Source organism: Ptiloglossa arizonensis, chromosome 11 (genome assembly GCF_051014685.1).
Source record: "Ptiloglossa arizonensis isolate GNS036 chromosome 11, iyPtiAriz1_principal, whole genome shotgun sequence".
In the NCBI taxonomy this organism is placed as follows: Eukaryota; Metazoa; Arthropoda; class Insecta; order Hymenoptera; family Colletidae; genus Ptiloglossa; species Ptiloglossa arizonensis.
In genome coordinates this window covers 736962-753577 of record NC_135058.1, presented here as the reverse complement: position 1 = coordinate 753577, position 16616 = coordinate 736962, and the positions used below count along the sequence as shown (strand labels likewise).

The 16616-nt window shown below is 36.8% G+C and overlaps 1 protein-coding gene across 4 annotated transcripts in view; it reads right to left on the bottom strand.

Moving 5' to 3' along the window:
- Positions 1-5907, bottom strand: part of LOC143152872 (uncharacterized) — a 94752-nt gene extending 88845 nt beyond the window's left edge. The window contains exons 1-2 of one of the 4 annotated variants that reach the window (XM_076323455.1): positions 5861-5907; positions 1722-1829 (exon numbers count right to left, since the gene is read on the bottom strand). In XM_076323455.1, coding sequence (XP_076179570.1) covers positions 1722-1829; positions 5861-5886 — 134 coding nt within the window. In that variant the 5' untranslated portion in view covers positions 5887-5907. Of the gene's footprint in view, positions 1-1721; positions 1830-1947; positions 1968-2560; positions 2584-5860 lie in introns of those variants that run through there. The other 3 variants (XM_076323459.1, XM_076323456.1, XM_076323458.1) reach the window with 3 other exon arrangements.
- Positions 5908-16616: the final 10709 nt, after the last annotated feature.

The window sequence follows — 16616 nt, the reverse complement described above, 5'->3', positions numbered from 1 at the left end:
AACCTATTGAAAAATATCCATTCGTTCACGTATAAAGACGGCTCGTTTATCGTTTAAAATGTTCCTTTAGCAACGTGTTCCTAAAGCTTTGTTTTGTAAAGCTCTGCGCCATCAACCCAGTCGGAAAAACATTCTAAACAAAGTAGACGTAGGAACAGACGCGTCGGGTATTTGAAATTAAATGTTTCGTTATTCGCTATCTACGTGCCTGCATTAACGATAAAATCATCGACGCGAACCGTAGAGTCAAGTTATTTGAAATAGAATCTTTTATTATTCGTTATCTGCATATATTAATGACAAAAAGCGTGTAAACGTATTTACCGCATCGTCGATACGAAAAAATGAAAATGTGTTTTTAGATTTACATTCAATACTCGAGCATTTTCTCTTCGCGCGAAACGCGTTGAAAAATAAAATAGACGCATCGTTTTGCAGAGCACGTTCTTCGAATATTGTTCGAAACTCCCTCTCGACGAAAGATAGCGCCTTCTATTCGAGTGGTTTTTGTCGTCGGATATTAGTTACGGCAATGGTTATTCTTTTCGCTCGTTGCTGATACATTCGTCGCGCGTTTGCATACGATTACGGTACGTTATAATACGCTTAAGAAAGAAAAAGGAAAAAAGAAAAACAAAGACTCACTACACCTCGACGGAACAATATCCTATTATACGTCAACTTCCTTCTTCCAACGACAGGTCCAACCACCACGGTCGGCCGCGAAAAGTGTATTTTAGCACGGAGCGGACCGCCGCCTCCGCCTCCGCCTCCGCCTCCGGCCGGCGTTACCCCGCTTCGACTTAATTATTCGCAGCACGTGACAGTGGCCGCGTCAGGAGGAGTCGTTAAAATCGTGCATGTCAGCGGCAAAGCTGGCACAGCGAGAAAAACAAGTCGACTGCCGCACTTTGCACACCCGTCGTCCACGGGTCGATCCGAACGTGGAATTGTCCGGACACGCGACTGGTTCGAGAGCCGAACCATCTAAATATTCAGAAGACACCGCTACCGGGAATGTTGTTCTCGTTATCAGTGAAAGTTGCACAACATAAATAGGTATGCGAACGGTGTGCCACCGCGTCAGGAGAAACGTTCATGGAATGTCGGGTAATCGACAAATCGCCGCGTCCGCGAGTGGAGCACTCGTAGTTATTTCAAGCTTACTCCGTCGCAGTAACGTTCTTCGTTCCGAGGGGGCGCAATTGGATCGTAAAGATTTTTACTCTACGAACAGCACAGATTTCAAACGTGATTCAGAAGCGGAGAAATCGAACACGGGTCTGCTGTTATCCATCGATGAGATAAGAATTTTATCTCTATTACGAATCGCCAAGCGCTAGTCGTCGACTAAGAAATCGACGACTCAGGATACCGAGATTATTTTCAAGTTTTCAACGGTGAAACAAAGGCAAGGTGTAAAACTAAGAGGGTTGTAAATACGTGCAGATTCTTAGTTGTTTCTCTAGTAGAGTAAACTTTGTATTTTGCAAGTTTTTGCGTGTAAAATTATTTAGCGAGTTTACCGAAGATCAGAGAGCAGGATCAAAACGTTCCACACGATATGAAGTGATACCGTGTAAGGTTGTTTACTGAATTTTTTAAGAGGAAAAGGATAAGTTACTGTCCTAGATTGAAATATTCTTTCGTCGTAATTTCGTATCGCTAAGTACGATTGATCGTGCAATGTACAAAAGCAAAGAGAATAACGGAGAACTTACTCCAGAGATTCCAGACTAAGGTTGTCCAGGTCCTCCCAAATGCACTCCAAACTGTCGTCGGAATCTTGATCCATCGATTCATCGTCGTGACGCGAGGTTGGATCTTTCCTGGAAATCAAAAACACTGTCTTGTTATCGTGGAACAACAGTCACGTTCCATCGCGGATTTTCGAACGCCACAATACGACACGTTTTTAAAACACCTTTGGAGAAAAATGTCTTTTACATCATGTTTAGCTTTTCAGACGCGTTGCATTCGTTCCGAACAATGGCTGACGCCAACACGCCGCAAAAATGGCTCGTCACTGCGGCGGACCATTCACGAGGCACAATGACAACAGCCACCCTCTGCCGACTCTTACATAATACACGTCCAGAGCTTAAACGAGTTTAATTGGCTCTCGCATTGTTTCTTTTTTCTTTTCCTTCGAGCGGATGAGCTAATGAAAGCGTTCGCGCGAAAGCTACATACCTCGCTTATCGCGAAAGAAAACGAACACACGCATACGAAAACCACCATGACGAACGAAGAGGAAACGGTAACCGTGATAAAAGTAACTACGCGGTAGTTCTCCGCCTATGAAACATTTTCTATTAACGAGCTACTTTATTTGCGAGAAAACTAGACGAGGTACCCAGAAAATACAATGCCGGTCGAGTTAAAACGAAAAGTTTGAATAAAATTTACAAATAATTGAAAGTCAACATTCCGACCGTTGCTCTCGAAGAACGAGTATACAATTATGCATCGAACAGCTAAGTCGAAATAGAATTTAAAAGGTTCGATTTAAAGCGGAGGTTGCTCAAGTTCACCGTAGATTAATTATTTTGTAATTTACATGTCCATATGTTGTACACAAAATATGTAATAATATCCATCCAATAGTTTTCACCGATGAAATAATACTTTCTGTACGATTAAACACTTCACCGCGTTTAAAAGATTCTTTCGATCAACTTTACAAATAAGTTACATATTATTCGCGATTTTATTCACGATCCGATACTAGTGCAACCAGCCACCAAGACACTTCCAGTCGAACTTACCCTCTGTCGCACCACGGAGCACCCATAATGGTGTTCAATTAATCATTTGACGCGTCGACCGCTACTCTTTCAGAATCCATTACAATTCGAAGCATGAATATATTACGTCGGAGCCGCGAGCCACTCGGCTCGGGTCACACGAAGACGAGGTCAGTGTAGTATATTGTCCTTGTGCCATATCGCAACTTACGTTCTCATAGAGTCGATTGAAACGAAAGCACTGCTCTGATGGAAACGGAACCAGGCCCGCGCGCACGGCGAAACTTTGCGGCACGTTCGTCTTCGACCGCCGAAAGCGATAAAGCAGCGATTCGATTCGAGATTCTTCGAGGAAAAGGGGCCAGGAGCCACGACGAACGTACGGAGAGAGTGCATTCACGGTTACGACAAAGGCCGTTGCACTCAACTGCATCGAGCCCGTCATTATTTGCAGTTCGATGACCCGACGCATCCGAGTTTTTGTGGAACAAAAATTGCCGCGGCAGGTACCCTCGAAGGGGATTCAAATTTGGAGAAAAATTCGAACGAAATAATTTGTTAAAATCTTGAAAGAAAAATTCTGGGAGATTTTAACGGTGCGTAGAAATAATTTATACTGTTGGAGATTTATGTACAGTATGTTCCGGAAACCGAGGATGCAAATTCAAAAGTGCATACTGTTCACTGAAATATTGAAAAAAATAGATTCGATATTTTTAAGTGCGAACATGGATTTGCAAAGTATTTGCAATACTTTCCGTTCAAGTGTTATCAAGCATAGAGTTGTACACTGGCGATACAAGGTTTTGGAGGGAAGAAAAATTCGAACGAAATAGGTTCAGAATTTGTTCGAAAAATTTGAAGAGGTTCCTTAATTGGTTGCACTACTTTCGTAGATCGATGTACAGGATGTTTGTAAAACGAAGTGTGTAAATTGAAAAATGCATTCTACTCACTGGAGCGATGAAGAAATGAATTTAGAATTTATGCGTGAATAGTAAATTCGTAGGTACTTCCTGTTCGAGTGTACGTATAGAGTTTCATAATTCTAATATTAAAGAAATATTCGAAGCGACTTCCTCTAGTGGGAATATATTATATAAGCTTCATGCGTTGTCCCTTGAATTGCCCATTGGTCACTGGACTCGTGATTTTATGCATTTATGATACGCGCTAACATGGGAAATATATGCAAAACTTATGTAAACGTATGCAACGATGAATTGGATTACTTTCGTTCAAACGTTGAATATTTTTCTAGATTAACTCGGTTACTTTGTGTAATTTATTCTTGAAAGTTGCCAACCATTGGACTTTAATCGCGTTCAAAATACAAATAATAGTAACTAACAAAGTCACGTAAATCTGGAGTATGAACAAATAAAAAAGATTAAGTCGAAATAAAAATTGATACTACTCGATTAAATACAATTAAATATTTCTTTCTGTTAAGAATAGAGAAACTTTTTATTTTTCTTAGACATTAGTTATTTAAAAGATATTAAAGTTTGTTAAAACATTATAAATTGATTTTTCGGTATACTTTTTGTTGCAACGCAAATGAAAATTGTTGTGTACATGTTCAACGATTTCAATCTTCGCGATCAATTTTCTGAGTATTTCTTCGGAATTTATCCGACATACATACAATCCACGCTTTTTATACGAAGACGGTATTTGTCGCTAATTGTAGATTCTTTGATTACTTAATTCGCACCGTCAACGATATCCGCGTAATTTCACAAACGACCACCTTCGTTTGTAACGTGATAAACGACTAGCCAAACCTTGTAATCATAGTTTACTTTGGTTTCAAACGTCGAGTCTCAAACATTTAATCATATTTTATTTGCGCAACCGAGCAAACTGTACACGACGATTTTGTAATTGATAAACCAATAATTGGCTAATCGTTAATCCTTTCTGGCGACCCGATTACAGAACGATATCCTTAACGAGAAGTCGATATCTATATTAATAATGCGAATTCTCTAGTGCAACTAGGTGTTGTGCTCATTCTACACAATTTTTACCCAAGGAATACACCAACTTCTTGCAACTCTGAACGTTTTTTGCGTATCAAGTTTCTTATCGATTACTTTCGCACACTATCGATCGGAATGTCGTAATATATATTTAATTGTAAATTATCCGTTTATATATCACCTTTTTCTTTACTATATTTTGATAAAATATCGTTTCGAAAAAATTCACTTGCACCAGAAATAGTAAATTTGTCCTTTTCTATTTTACCGTATTTTTACCATTTGTTATTTCGTTGTAAAATATTCTAAAACGGGATTGCAAGTTTTTACATATATTGTTACAATAGTATTTGTGCATTAAGATAGATATTCTTTATAGATTAAAGGCATACATTATAAATATAATACAACAAAATCTGTAGTTATCTGCATTGTAAAATTATATAATAATAGATAACTCGTGCCAACAATATTTAACGATAAAATCTAAAGTAATCTATAACACATTTTTCTTTAACATTCAATGAACCGATAAATCCATATACTTCGATGCTATCATTGCAATTTACTTTCGTTTCATTTTAAACGCAGGGTACATCAATATTCCAGAATACAACGTAACAAAGTCTGTAGCACGTGTTTCTATTTTAAAATTAAATACAATTTAATCCAATATTCGTTGCATGGGAAATTCACGAATATAATACGATAAGAATTCAATCATGGTCTTGGAAATCGCGTCGAATTAAACGAACGATGCAATATGTAATCGAGTAACATGTATTCCATGTACATACGATTGTATGTATCGAATACGAAGAAAATACTACGGACTTTTACGAGAGACATACAGCGTTCCCGAGAAAATTCATCAAAGGTCAGAAAGTGAAAAGGAGTTTCATCTCCGTGCCGAGTGAAGCGGAAGGAATTCGTTCGGGATGCGACGAAACGTTTCAACACCGACTCACTTAGCCGAATAATAAATTTATTCAACGAGACTAGTTCTCGTTCGCCGCGATCGTATTCGACAAACAGGACATTGTCTGGCCAACGGTGAAACCTCCGACAATTTGTAGCGCGGAAGTCGTTCGGGGCGACTCGCTTAGAGAGATCGTAAGTATTACTTACTCCTCGTTAAACTCTGAAGATGACATCGCCGACGTCCGCCGTTAACAAACTACTTGCGCCGACAATGCGAAAAACAGAACGGGTCTCTCTGCCCACGTTCACCGTAGCACACTCCACTGTCGCTTTGGGCTATTACTACATTAACGAGTCACTCCTCGTACGTTTATACCGTACCGACACTCGCTGATAAGAGGTCCCGTGATAGTGGTCTTTAATGCCTCGCCTTCGCGCTAACGACTCCTCGTTGCATACTCTGCTCGACTTGTCAATAGACGCGAATTTCCACGATATTTTGGCAATTTATATCTCTGCACACATCCAAGGGGCAATTTAATGTCACGAACGTTCCGTAGTGGAGTTTAGATACAATCTCGTTGACGATTAATCGTTCAGATTGTTGTCCATAAAAAGAACGTAACATCGGTAGATTCAAAATCGTTCTCGAGGAAGCTTGAAGCTACTACGTTAGAAAGAATATGTAACTTTTAGAACGGTTGTCCATGAAAAAATTGAAGAATGCAAGAATGCAAGATTCAAAATCGTTGTTGACCAACCCTGCAGACACTCCTCGGACATGCCCATTTTTCGTGATGGTTGTTTAAAAATCGAGGAATGGAATCGATGCATTAAAAATTATTACTTCCAGACACTTGTTCCGCATCAATTTTTTATCACCTTTGTCGAATGCAAATCGGAATCCGAGTCAACGGTTTCGATAATCAAATTCCTGGAAAATCGACGCAAACGTTCAACGTCGAGCGAAACGACGGTTCGGAGTGCCAGGATCCGTCGGAGCCATACTTTATCGCAAAGCATTCGTGCAGTTGACGCACAATTTGGTACACGACAACCACGAGGACTCAAACGTCAGAAGAATTCTATTGCTCTACGACCGTCTTAATCTGTGACTTTTCGACAGCCAAGAACCGCGTATACTCCAAGTCCGATCTACGACTCTAAGTTCGCGTGTACTCTAATCATTTTCACGGTTATTTGGAGGCCGATGTCCAGGAAATTTGGAACAATACCAGGAAGTCACAATGTAGATTTTACCTCTTCTTACTTGTGTTGACATAAACCGTAATAAATACAATTCACACACAATTTACCGATCATCCATGAATATATACACTTGCCAACACGTAGAAAATTGAGCTACATCAACGTTGGTGTAAAACTTACATTTGCACTGCGACGATAAAGTACCATCTCTAATTGAGATTTAAAAAAATCTTTTTTTTTTGGGTACAACTTAACCCTTAAGAGGTACACACTTATTGTTAGTGGTTATTTTGTTATCTGTATGGTATGGTGGGGCATTTAGCAACTCGTACAATTTTTCAATATTTGCAAGCATTTAAAAAAGAATCTGGTGTTGCGAATTACTCTTACTAATTAATAAATTAATTCGAATAAATTGAATTATTATCGATAACAAAATTCTCTGAGATCTGTCAGACTCCATCCGTTACCAGTTACAGATTAAACCGTTTCATTCTCCGTTGGAAAGTATGCAAAGTCTCGGTTAATTTTTCTCAATTTTTGACACGTGATTTGAAAAAGCTTCTCCTCCCCCAAATCTAGGGCGACGTCGACACACTATAAACCAGAGTCAGAAACGTCGTGGACAACGAACATGCGAAACGATAATCAGGATACGAGATTGCGCGGCGCACGAAGCGTCGTCGCGCGAAAACTGGACCTGCATAAATATGTTGCGAGCCGAGTGAAAAGTGGACCGCAACTTTTAAACACCGGGTGGACGTTCGTTGCATCTTAGAAAGTGTTAATCGTGAAATTGACCGACGTTTCCGTTTTACGTTGCACTCTAGAGAACTAGTTTATCAGGGTTTGTTTATGGTTGTGCACATATGGCCGATAAAATAATTTATCGACACGCGGGCGTGTATTTATCGCGATCGGATAGCCCTGGCTCCCGAACGAGCGATAACGATATCGAGCAAACACCTATGCGTTTTTGATTCGGTAAGATGAATACACCTGTAGTCAGACCATGGAAAGAGGCGATTCGAGGGACCTCCCACCACTTCTCGCCGAAGAGAATTCTTTTGCTCTACTGGATGACAAGTAGCGATGGGATCGAACGAATCATATGTAGTAGAAATGCTAGATCAAACGACATTTGTTGCAACAATAATACATCTAACGAATAAAATACAATTACTAAGAACAAAAATTATGCATTGTTTACAATTCGGTACATCCTCGAAAGATGTAATCTCGATACTTGCGCGCGAACCTCGTCGAGGTTGCATTGTGTTGACTAAATACGGTAAAAGTTGTAGCAACAAATGAAATTGGATAAACGTATTGTATCGAGCTTTTATTTAACAAATAAATTGAGAAAGAAAAATGTATTTTTACAGATAGCTTTTGGAGCAACTAAACTTAATTATGTCAATAAATAATTTATCAAATTCAATATTTTATCTCTATGAATCCATTTCAAAAAAAAAAAAATGGCGGTCCGTGCTCGAGCACACCGCCAGACCGTCGCCACTTGATATATACAAATGCAGCAACGAAGCTGGCGGCGGTCATGTCAATCGTCGCCTGGCGATAAACCGGGCCCTAAAGAATTGTCGGAAAAAGAAGGGACGGCGACGAGGCCCGGGGCGATCAGTCTACGACCGATCTTCGACCCGACCGACACGACCACGCGATACGACCGGCTCCGCAATAAAGACCAGCTAACGAAAAGAACTAGCGTACTTTTCTTTCTCCCGAATACCCACAAACATAAAATTAGAAATAGATATAGATGTACAATGAATATGGCAATACGCTAAAATTGTACACGAAACATGGAGTTGGAAATTTTTAGTCTAAGACAAAGTTAGATCGTTGGTAGAAGCCCGTTTACACGTGATATCGAGAATGGAATATAACTAATGGGGATACAGTTCGAGAGTTGGGCTTCTTCTTAGTCACCTCGATAATTACATGAACTCGATACTTGCAACAATTTTCAGAACCGTTTTTCTTGCAACGAGATTTTACTAAACCAAATAGGCACAGTAACAGTAAGGCCTTACGATTCTTGTTCGTAAAGTTTATCCCATCAACCAGGGCAATGTTTTCCTCGACTCGATCATAGTATCGTGAACGGTCGATGTTGCGGCACGCAAAAATCCGCGCGGTCCGTACGCGCCCTGGCGTTTATGGCTGGATTAGCGCGGGTGCCGAGCACGTGCTCGGCACGCGGGCAATCTACCAGCAAACTAACAACCCTACCTGGGTTCTTGGAGGTCTGCTAAGCAGCTGCGGGATCATTAAGGCGACTTTCGCCTCTTTATGGTTTTTAGCAATTTTCACTTTCAGGAACCCTCGGTTAGCAACTAACAATCCCACTCCAGGCTTCCCTTTCCTCCGAAATAGTTGTCCATCTCCCAAATCCCAATCGGATTTCAAGTCGAACGCATAAAAACGCAGGGTTGACACACAGAAAAACAGTAAACAGTAAACAGTAAACAGTAAAACAGTAAAACAGTGCAACAGTGCAACAGGGCAGGAGTGCAACATTCAACAGACTGTGTAACACAGTGCAACCAGTAAACATTCAAACACAATTCTCCCAACAAGTCTGACACTGTGCAACATACAGTTAACACAGTCAAGCAACTTCTGCCAAGACACAGTTCACTCAACTAAACAATTTCGCCATTAGTCAAACACTACAAGAAACATACAAGTTCGACAGTTACACAAGACACAAGAGCTCAACACAAGTTACAAGAGTTCGATAAACAAACTTCAACAAACCAGAGTTCGGTGGCTAGAGTTCCGTGGCCAGTTTACACAAAATATACAACCTAACAATTTTTGCCAACTCTACGCTAAATACAACACTGTTAATTACCACAACAAGACTTTGTTCTTTAAATTTCCAACGATCTCGACACCCCTAAAAAGCTGTCGAAAAGTGCGGACGACGAGACGCTCCAATTCAACACCTCCCGTCGTCCAACGCGCTACAGTTGAAAACGGGGGTTTTAAGATTTAATATATGTTTCTAAATTGCTCTCGCTAACCAATTTAATACTTACATTAATTATTAAATACACAGCTACAGAAAGTACACGCTTTTGATTTATTGGGTAAACAACATTTAATCTTAATCACGATAAAGTGAAACTGAAACTTGACACAGATATTTAAGCGCGCGCTTGTTTAACGTGTACCAGTTCTCTGTAACCAGTTCATTTGCAATGCGCTTTCAAAATTTCACTAGCAAAAGAAGATACGATGGATTTACACTATTTTCTGAGAATACTACAGATGTTTTCCCTTTCGACGTGAAAAAAGAAACGTGATTTACGAGCAATTTGATTCGGTATAAAAGATTATTTTAAACTTTAAATTAATTCTTAGAAAATGGCTATTTATCATTAGAAAGTTAGATGTATTATAAACCGTGTGCAGTCAATCGTATTCTACCATATTTGAAATGGAAAATTATGGAAATTGTGTTTGTATATCATTTTGTTATATTTACATGCATAAACGTACTTGCGTGATTCTAATACGAATGTATAATGAGGTACGAGTACAACGTAAACAAAATAAAAAATTTCAATGACGAGTTGCTTGAAAGATTCTTCGAGTTGGAGGGTGTAATTTGTGAAATTTAATCTTTCGATAAATTTCAAACGCCATAAGTGAACATTGTTTTTACAAATTTCGACCCGTAGAGAACACCACCAATCATGTTGTACGAGTATCGACCACAGACAAGATATACAGTATAGACCTTTCATCTTATGAGAGTTGTGTTACGTGATCTGAAATATCGACCTTGTAAAACATCGGTCGTTTTAGAGCGACCTCCACGTTTAAGAACAGTGATTCTGAGAACTATATTTGTCCGAACCACCGACGTCGATAAAGGTAGTAAAAGTAGGAAACTCGGTACATCGCTTGTGGTTTTATCAAACCCATCGCTTACGGAAAATATTGAAACGAGAGGTTCTAAAACCACAAAATAATGGATTAAAAATTAAACAAAAAACAATTTGATCACATTTTGCTTCTGAAACGAGAATATTTTTTTTTATATAAAAACTAAAAAATACTTTCGAGGGCAACCACGCGGATCGCTTTCTTATTCATAACATTATTTAAAAAGCGACAGTACTCATTAGTGTCATTAGTTTAAAACGCAATCAGTACTTGTTCGCAACACTATTTCAGACAGCGAATATCGCTAGACAAGAAGTTGGTATGTACATGTAAAATAAACATGCACTAAACAATAAACAAACTAACTTTTCCATAACTGCTACGTAAGTTGAGTACAGTGACAAAGCAGTAACATAAATAACTATACATTTACGGGTGAAACTTTGACGTAAAAAGGAAAAGGACACACCTCAATGTTCTCAGATTACTCGAGTGTGTCGAATCTTTCGATAGGTGTCATCCTTTCGTCTTTCCCGAGACAAATAAATGACATCACGCGGTACGCAGCGTCAAATACCCAAGAGGAAGAAAGTTTCACAAAACATAGATATTTGTATTATAAACAAAGTATATTGTATTATCAGTAACCATATATTACATCGATTTTCAATCAAATTTAATTTTATATTAAATACATAAATTTAATATTTGTCTCAATCTTATAATGTAAACGATAGAACCTATCCCAAATTTCCAACCAATTAGCTCGGTATTGCTCGTAACGAAGTAATACTTCGTTACGAGTAATACTAGCCACCAGGTTTCACCACGTGGAGGTTGCTGCGAGCGGAGACGAAGGGCAGGTAGATGGAATCAAAGTTCCATAATTTCTACCTGCTAAAATCCAAACTCTAGTCGAACTTTCGAGGTAGAAATTGTTAACTACGCATGATAACTGAAGTTTAGCTTTTCCGCTGATATCTTTAGCGGTTTTATAAGATCTATTATTATTGTAGTGTCGTTAATGCAGGAAACGATCTTCCAACTGCACCATAGGTACAAAGAAGCTCAAGGACAAAGAATGCATTACGAATGCAGTTTCCATTCGCAATTGGGATTATTAATTTCTACCTGCTAAAATCCAAAATCTACTCGAACTTTCGAGGGGGAAATTGATAACTCTACCCATGATATCTGATGCTTAGTTTTTCTGCTGATATATTTAGTAGCATCATAAGGTCTATTATTCGTGTAGTGCCGGTAATGCAGAAATCGATCTTCCTGGTGCACCATAGGTAGAAATAAGCCAAACAAAAACGAATGCATGGTATGCAGATATCTCTAGTGGTTTTATAAGACTTATTATCAGAGCAGTGTCGGTAATGCAAGAATCATCTTCCTGGTGCACAATAGGTAGAAATAAGCAAAACAAAACCGAATGAATTTTACGCAGATATCTTTAATGGTTTTATAAGAGCTATTATCAGTGCAGTATCGGTAATGCAAGAATCTTCTTCCTCGTGGACAATAGGCAGAGATAAGCCAAACAAAAACGAATGCATATTATGCAGATATCTTTAGTGGTTTTATAAGAGCTATTATTAGAGCAGTGTCGGTAATACTGGAATCATCTTTCTGCTACACAATAGGTAAAAATAAGCCAAACAAAAACGAATGCATTATATGCAGACATCTTTAGTGGTTTTATAAGAGCTATTATTAGAGCAGTGTCGGTAATACTGGAATCATCTTTCTGCTACACAATAGGTAAAAATAAGCCAAACAAAAACGAATGCATTATATGCAGATATCTTTAGTGGTTTTATAAGACGTACTATTAGTGCAGTGTCGGTAATGCAGGAATCTTCTTCCTTGTGCACAATAGGAAGAAATAAGCCAAACAAAATCGAATGCATTTGATGCAGATATCTTTAGTGGTTTTGTAAGAGCTATTATTGGTGCAGAGTCGGTAATGCAGGAATCTTCTTCCTGGTGCACAATAGATAGAAATAAGCCAAATGCATTGCTTCACAGTGACATCGGTCCGGCACAAAAATCTTGAGCAATCCACGAGTTAGGCACACCACCACGTAGCTGGCATCCTACAACACGCGACTGTGTGCCCAAAGTGTGTGGTCGTCGTGTCCCTTCACGAGATAATAGAGAAGAACTGTCCGAGACGTATCGAAAATTTCAAGGTCCCAGCTGCAAGTTGCTTTCTACGTATAACGTATAACTCATAACGTATAACGTATAACGTATAACGTATAACGTATAACTCATAACGTATAACGTATAACGTATAACGTATAACGTATAACGTATAACGTATAACGTATAACGTATAATGTATATGGTATAACGTATAACGTATAACGCATAACGTATGACGTATAACGTATAACGTATATGGTATAACGTATAACGTATAATGTATAACGTATAACGTATAGTATATTACGTATAACGTATAACGTATAACGTATAACGTATAACGTATATGGTATAACGTATAACGTATAAAGTATAACGAATAACGTATATGGTATAACGTATAACGTATAACGTATATGGTATAACGTATAACGTATAACGTATAATGTATAACGTATAACGTATAACGTATAACGTGTAACGTATAACGTGAAACGTATAACGTATAACGTATAACTTATAACGTATAACGTATAACGTATAACGTATAACGTATAACGTATATGGTATGACGTATAACGTATAACGAATAACTTATAACGTATAACGCATAACGTATAGCGTATAACGTGTAACGTATAACTTATAACGTATAACGTATAACGTATAACGTATAACGTATAACGTATAACGTATAACGTATATGGTATAACGTATAACGTATAACGTATAACATATAACGTATAACGTATAACGTATAACGTATAACGTATATGGTATAACGTATAACGTATAACGTATAACGTATAACGTATAACGTATAACGTATAACGTATAACGTTTAACGTATAACGTATAACGTATAACGTATAACGTATAACGTATAACGTATATGGTATAACGTATAACGTATAACGTATAACATATAACGTATAACGTATAACGTATAACGTATAACGTATATGGCATAACGTATAACGTATAACGTCTAACGTATAATGTATAACGTATAACGTATAGCATATTACGTATAACGTATAACGTATAACGTATAACGTATAACGTATAACGTTTAACATATAATGTATAACGTATAACGTATAATGAATAACGTATATGGTATAACGTATAACGTATAATGTACAACGTATAACGTGTAACGTATAACGTGAAACGTATAACGTATAACGTATAACGTATAACGTATGACGTATAACGTATAGCGTATAACGTATAACGTATAACGTATAACGTATAACGTATAACGTATAACGTATAACGTATATGGTATAACGTATAACGTATAACGTATAACATATAACGTATAACGTATAACGTATAACGTATAACGTATATGGTATAACGTATAACGTATAACGTCTAACGTATAATGTATAACGTATAACGTATAATGTATAACGTATAACGTATAGCATATTACGTATAACGTATAACGTATAACGTATAACGTATAACGTATAACGTATAACATATAATGTATAACGTATAACGTATAATGAATAACGTATGTGGTATAACGTATAACGTATAACGTATAACGTATAACGTATAACGTATAACGTATAACGTATAACTTATAATGTATAACGTATAACGTATAACGTATAACGTATAACGTATAACGTATAGCGTATAGCGTATAACGTATACCGTATAACGTATAACGTATAACGTATAACGTGTAACGTATAACGTGAAACGTATAACGTATAACGTATAACGTATAACGTATAACGTATAACGTATAACGTATAACGTATATGGTATAACGTATAACGTATAACGTATAACATATAACGTATAACGTATAACGTATAACGTATAACGTATATGGTATAACGTATAACGTATAACGTCTAACGTATAATGCATAACGTATAACGTATAATGTATAACGTATAACGTATAGCATATTACGTATAACGTATAACGTATAACGTATAACGTATAACGTATAACGTATAACATATAATGTATAACGTATAACGTATAATGAATAACGTATATGGTTTAACGTATAACGTATAATGTACAACGTATAACGTGTAACGTATAACGTGAAACGTATAACGTATAACGTATAACTTATAACGTATAACGTATAACGTATAACGTATAACGTATAACGTTTAACGTTTAATGTATAACGTATAACGTATAACGTATAACGTATAACGTATAACGTATGACGTATAACGTATAGCGTATAACGTATAACGTATAACGTATAACGTATATGGTATAACGTATAACGTATAACGTATAACATATAACGTATAACGTATAACGTATAACGTATAACGTATAACGTATAACGTATATGGTATAACGAATAACGTATAACGTATAACATATAATGTATAACGTATAACGTATAATGAATAACGTATATGGTATAACGTATAACGTATAATGTACAACGTATAACGTATAACGTATAACGTATAACGTATAACGTATAACGTATAACGTATAACGTATAACGTATAGCGTATAACGTATAACGTATAACGTATAATGTATAACGTATAACGTATAACGTATATGGTTTAACGAATAACGTATAACGTATAGCGTATAACGAATAACGTATAACGTATAACGTATAACGTATAACGTATAATGAATAACGTATATGGTATAACGTATAACGTATAATGTACAACGTATAACGTATAACGTATAACGTATAACGTATAACGTATAACGTATAACGTATAACGTATAACGTATAACGTATAACGTATAACGTATAACGTATAACGTATGACGTATAACGTATAGCGTATAACGTATAACGTATAACGTATAACGTATATGGTATAACGTATAACGTATAACGTATAACATATAACGTATAACGTGAAACGTATAACGTATAACGTATAACTTATAACGTATAACGTATAACGTATAACGTATAACGTATAACGTATATGGTATGACGTATAACGTATAACGAATAACGTATAACGTATAACGCATAACGTATAGCGTATAACGTGTAACGTATAACTTATAACGTATAGCGTATAACGTATAACGTATAACGTATAACGTATATGGTATAACGTATAACGTATAACGTATAACGTATAACGTATAACGTATTGATATAACCTATAACGTATAACGTATAACGTATAACGTATAACGTATAACGTATAACGTATAACGTATAACGTATAACGTATGACGTATAACGTATAGCGTATAACGTATAACGTATAACGTATAACGTATATGGTATAACGTATAACGTATAACGTATAACATATAACGTATAACGTATAACGTATAACGTATAACGTATATGGTATAACGTATAACGTATAACGTATAACGTATAACGTATAACGTATAACGTATAACGTATAACGTTTAACGTATAACGTATAATGTATAACGTATAACGTATAACGTATAACGTATAACGTATAACGTATTACGTATATGGTATAACATATAACATATAACGTATAACGTATAACGTATAACCTATATGGTATAACGTATAACGTATAACGTCTTACGTATAATGTATAACGTATAACGTATAACGTATATGGTTTAACGAATAACGTATAACGTATAGCGTATAACGAATAACGTATAACGTATAACGTATAACGTATAACGTATAACGTATAACGTATAATGA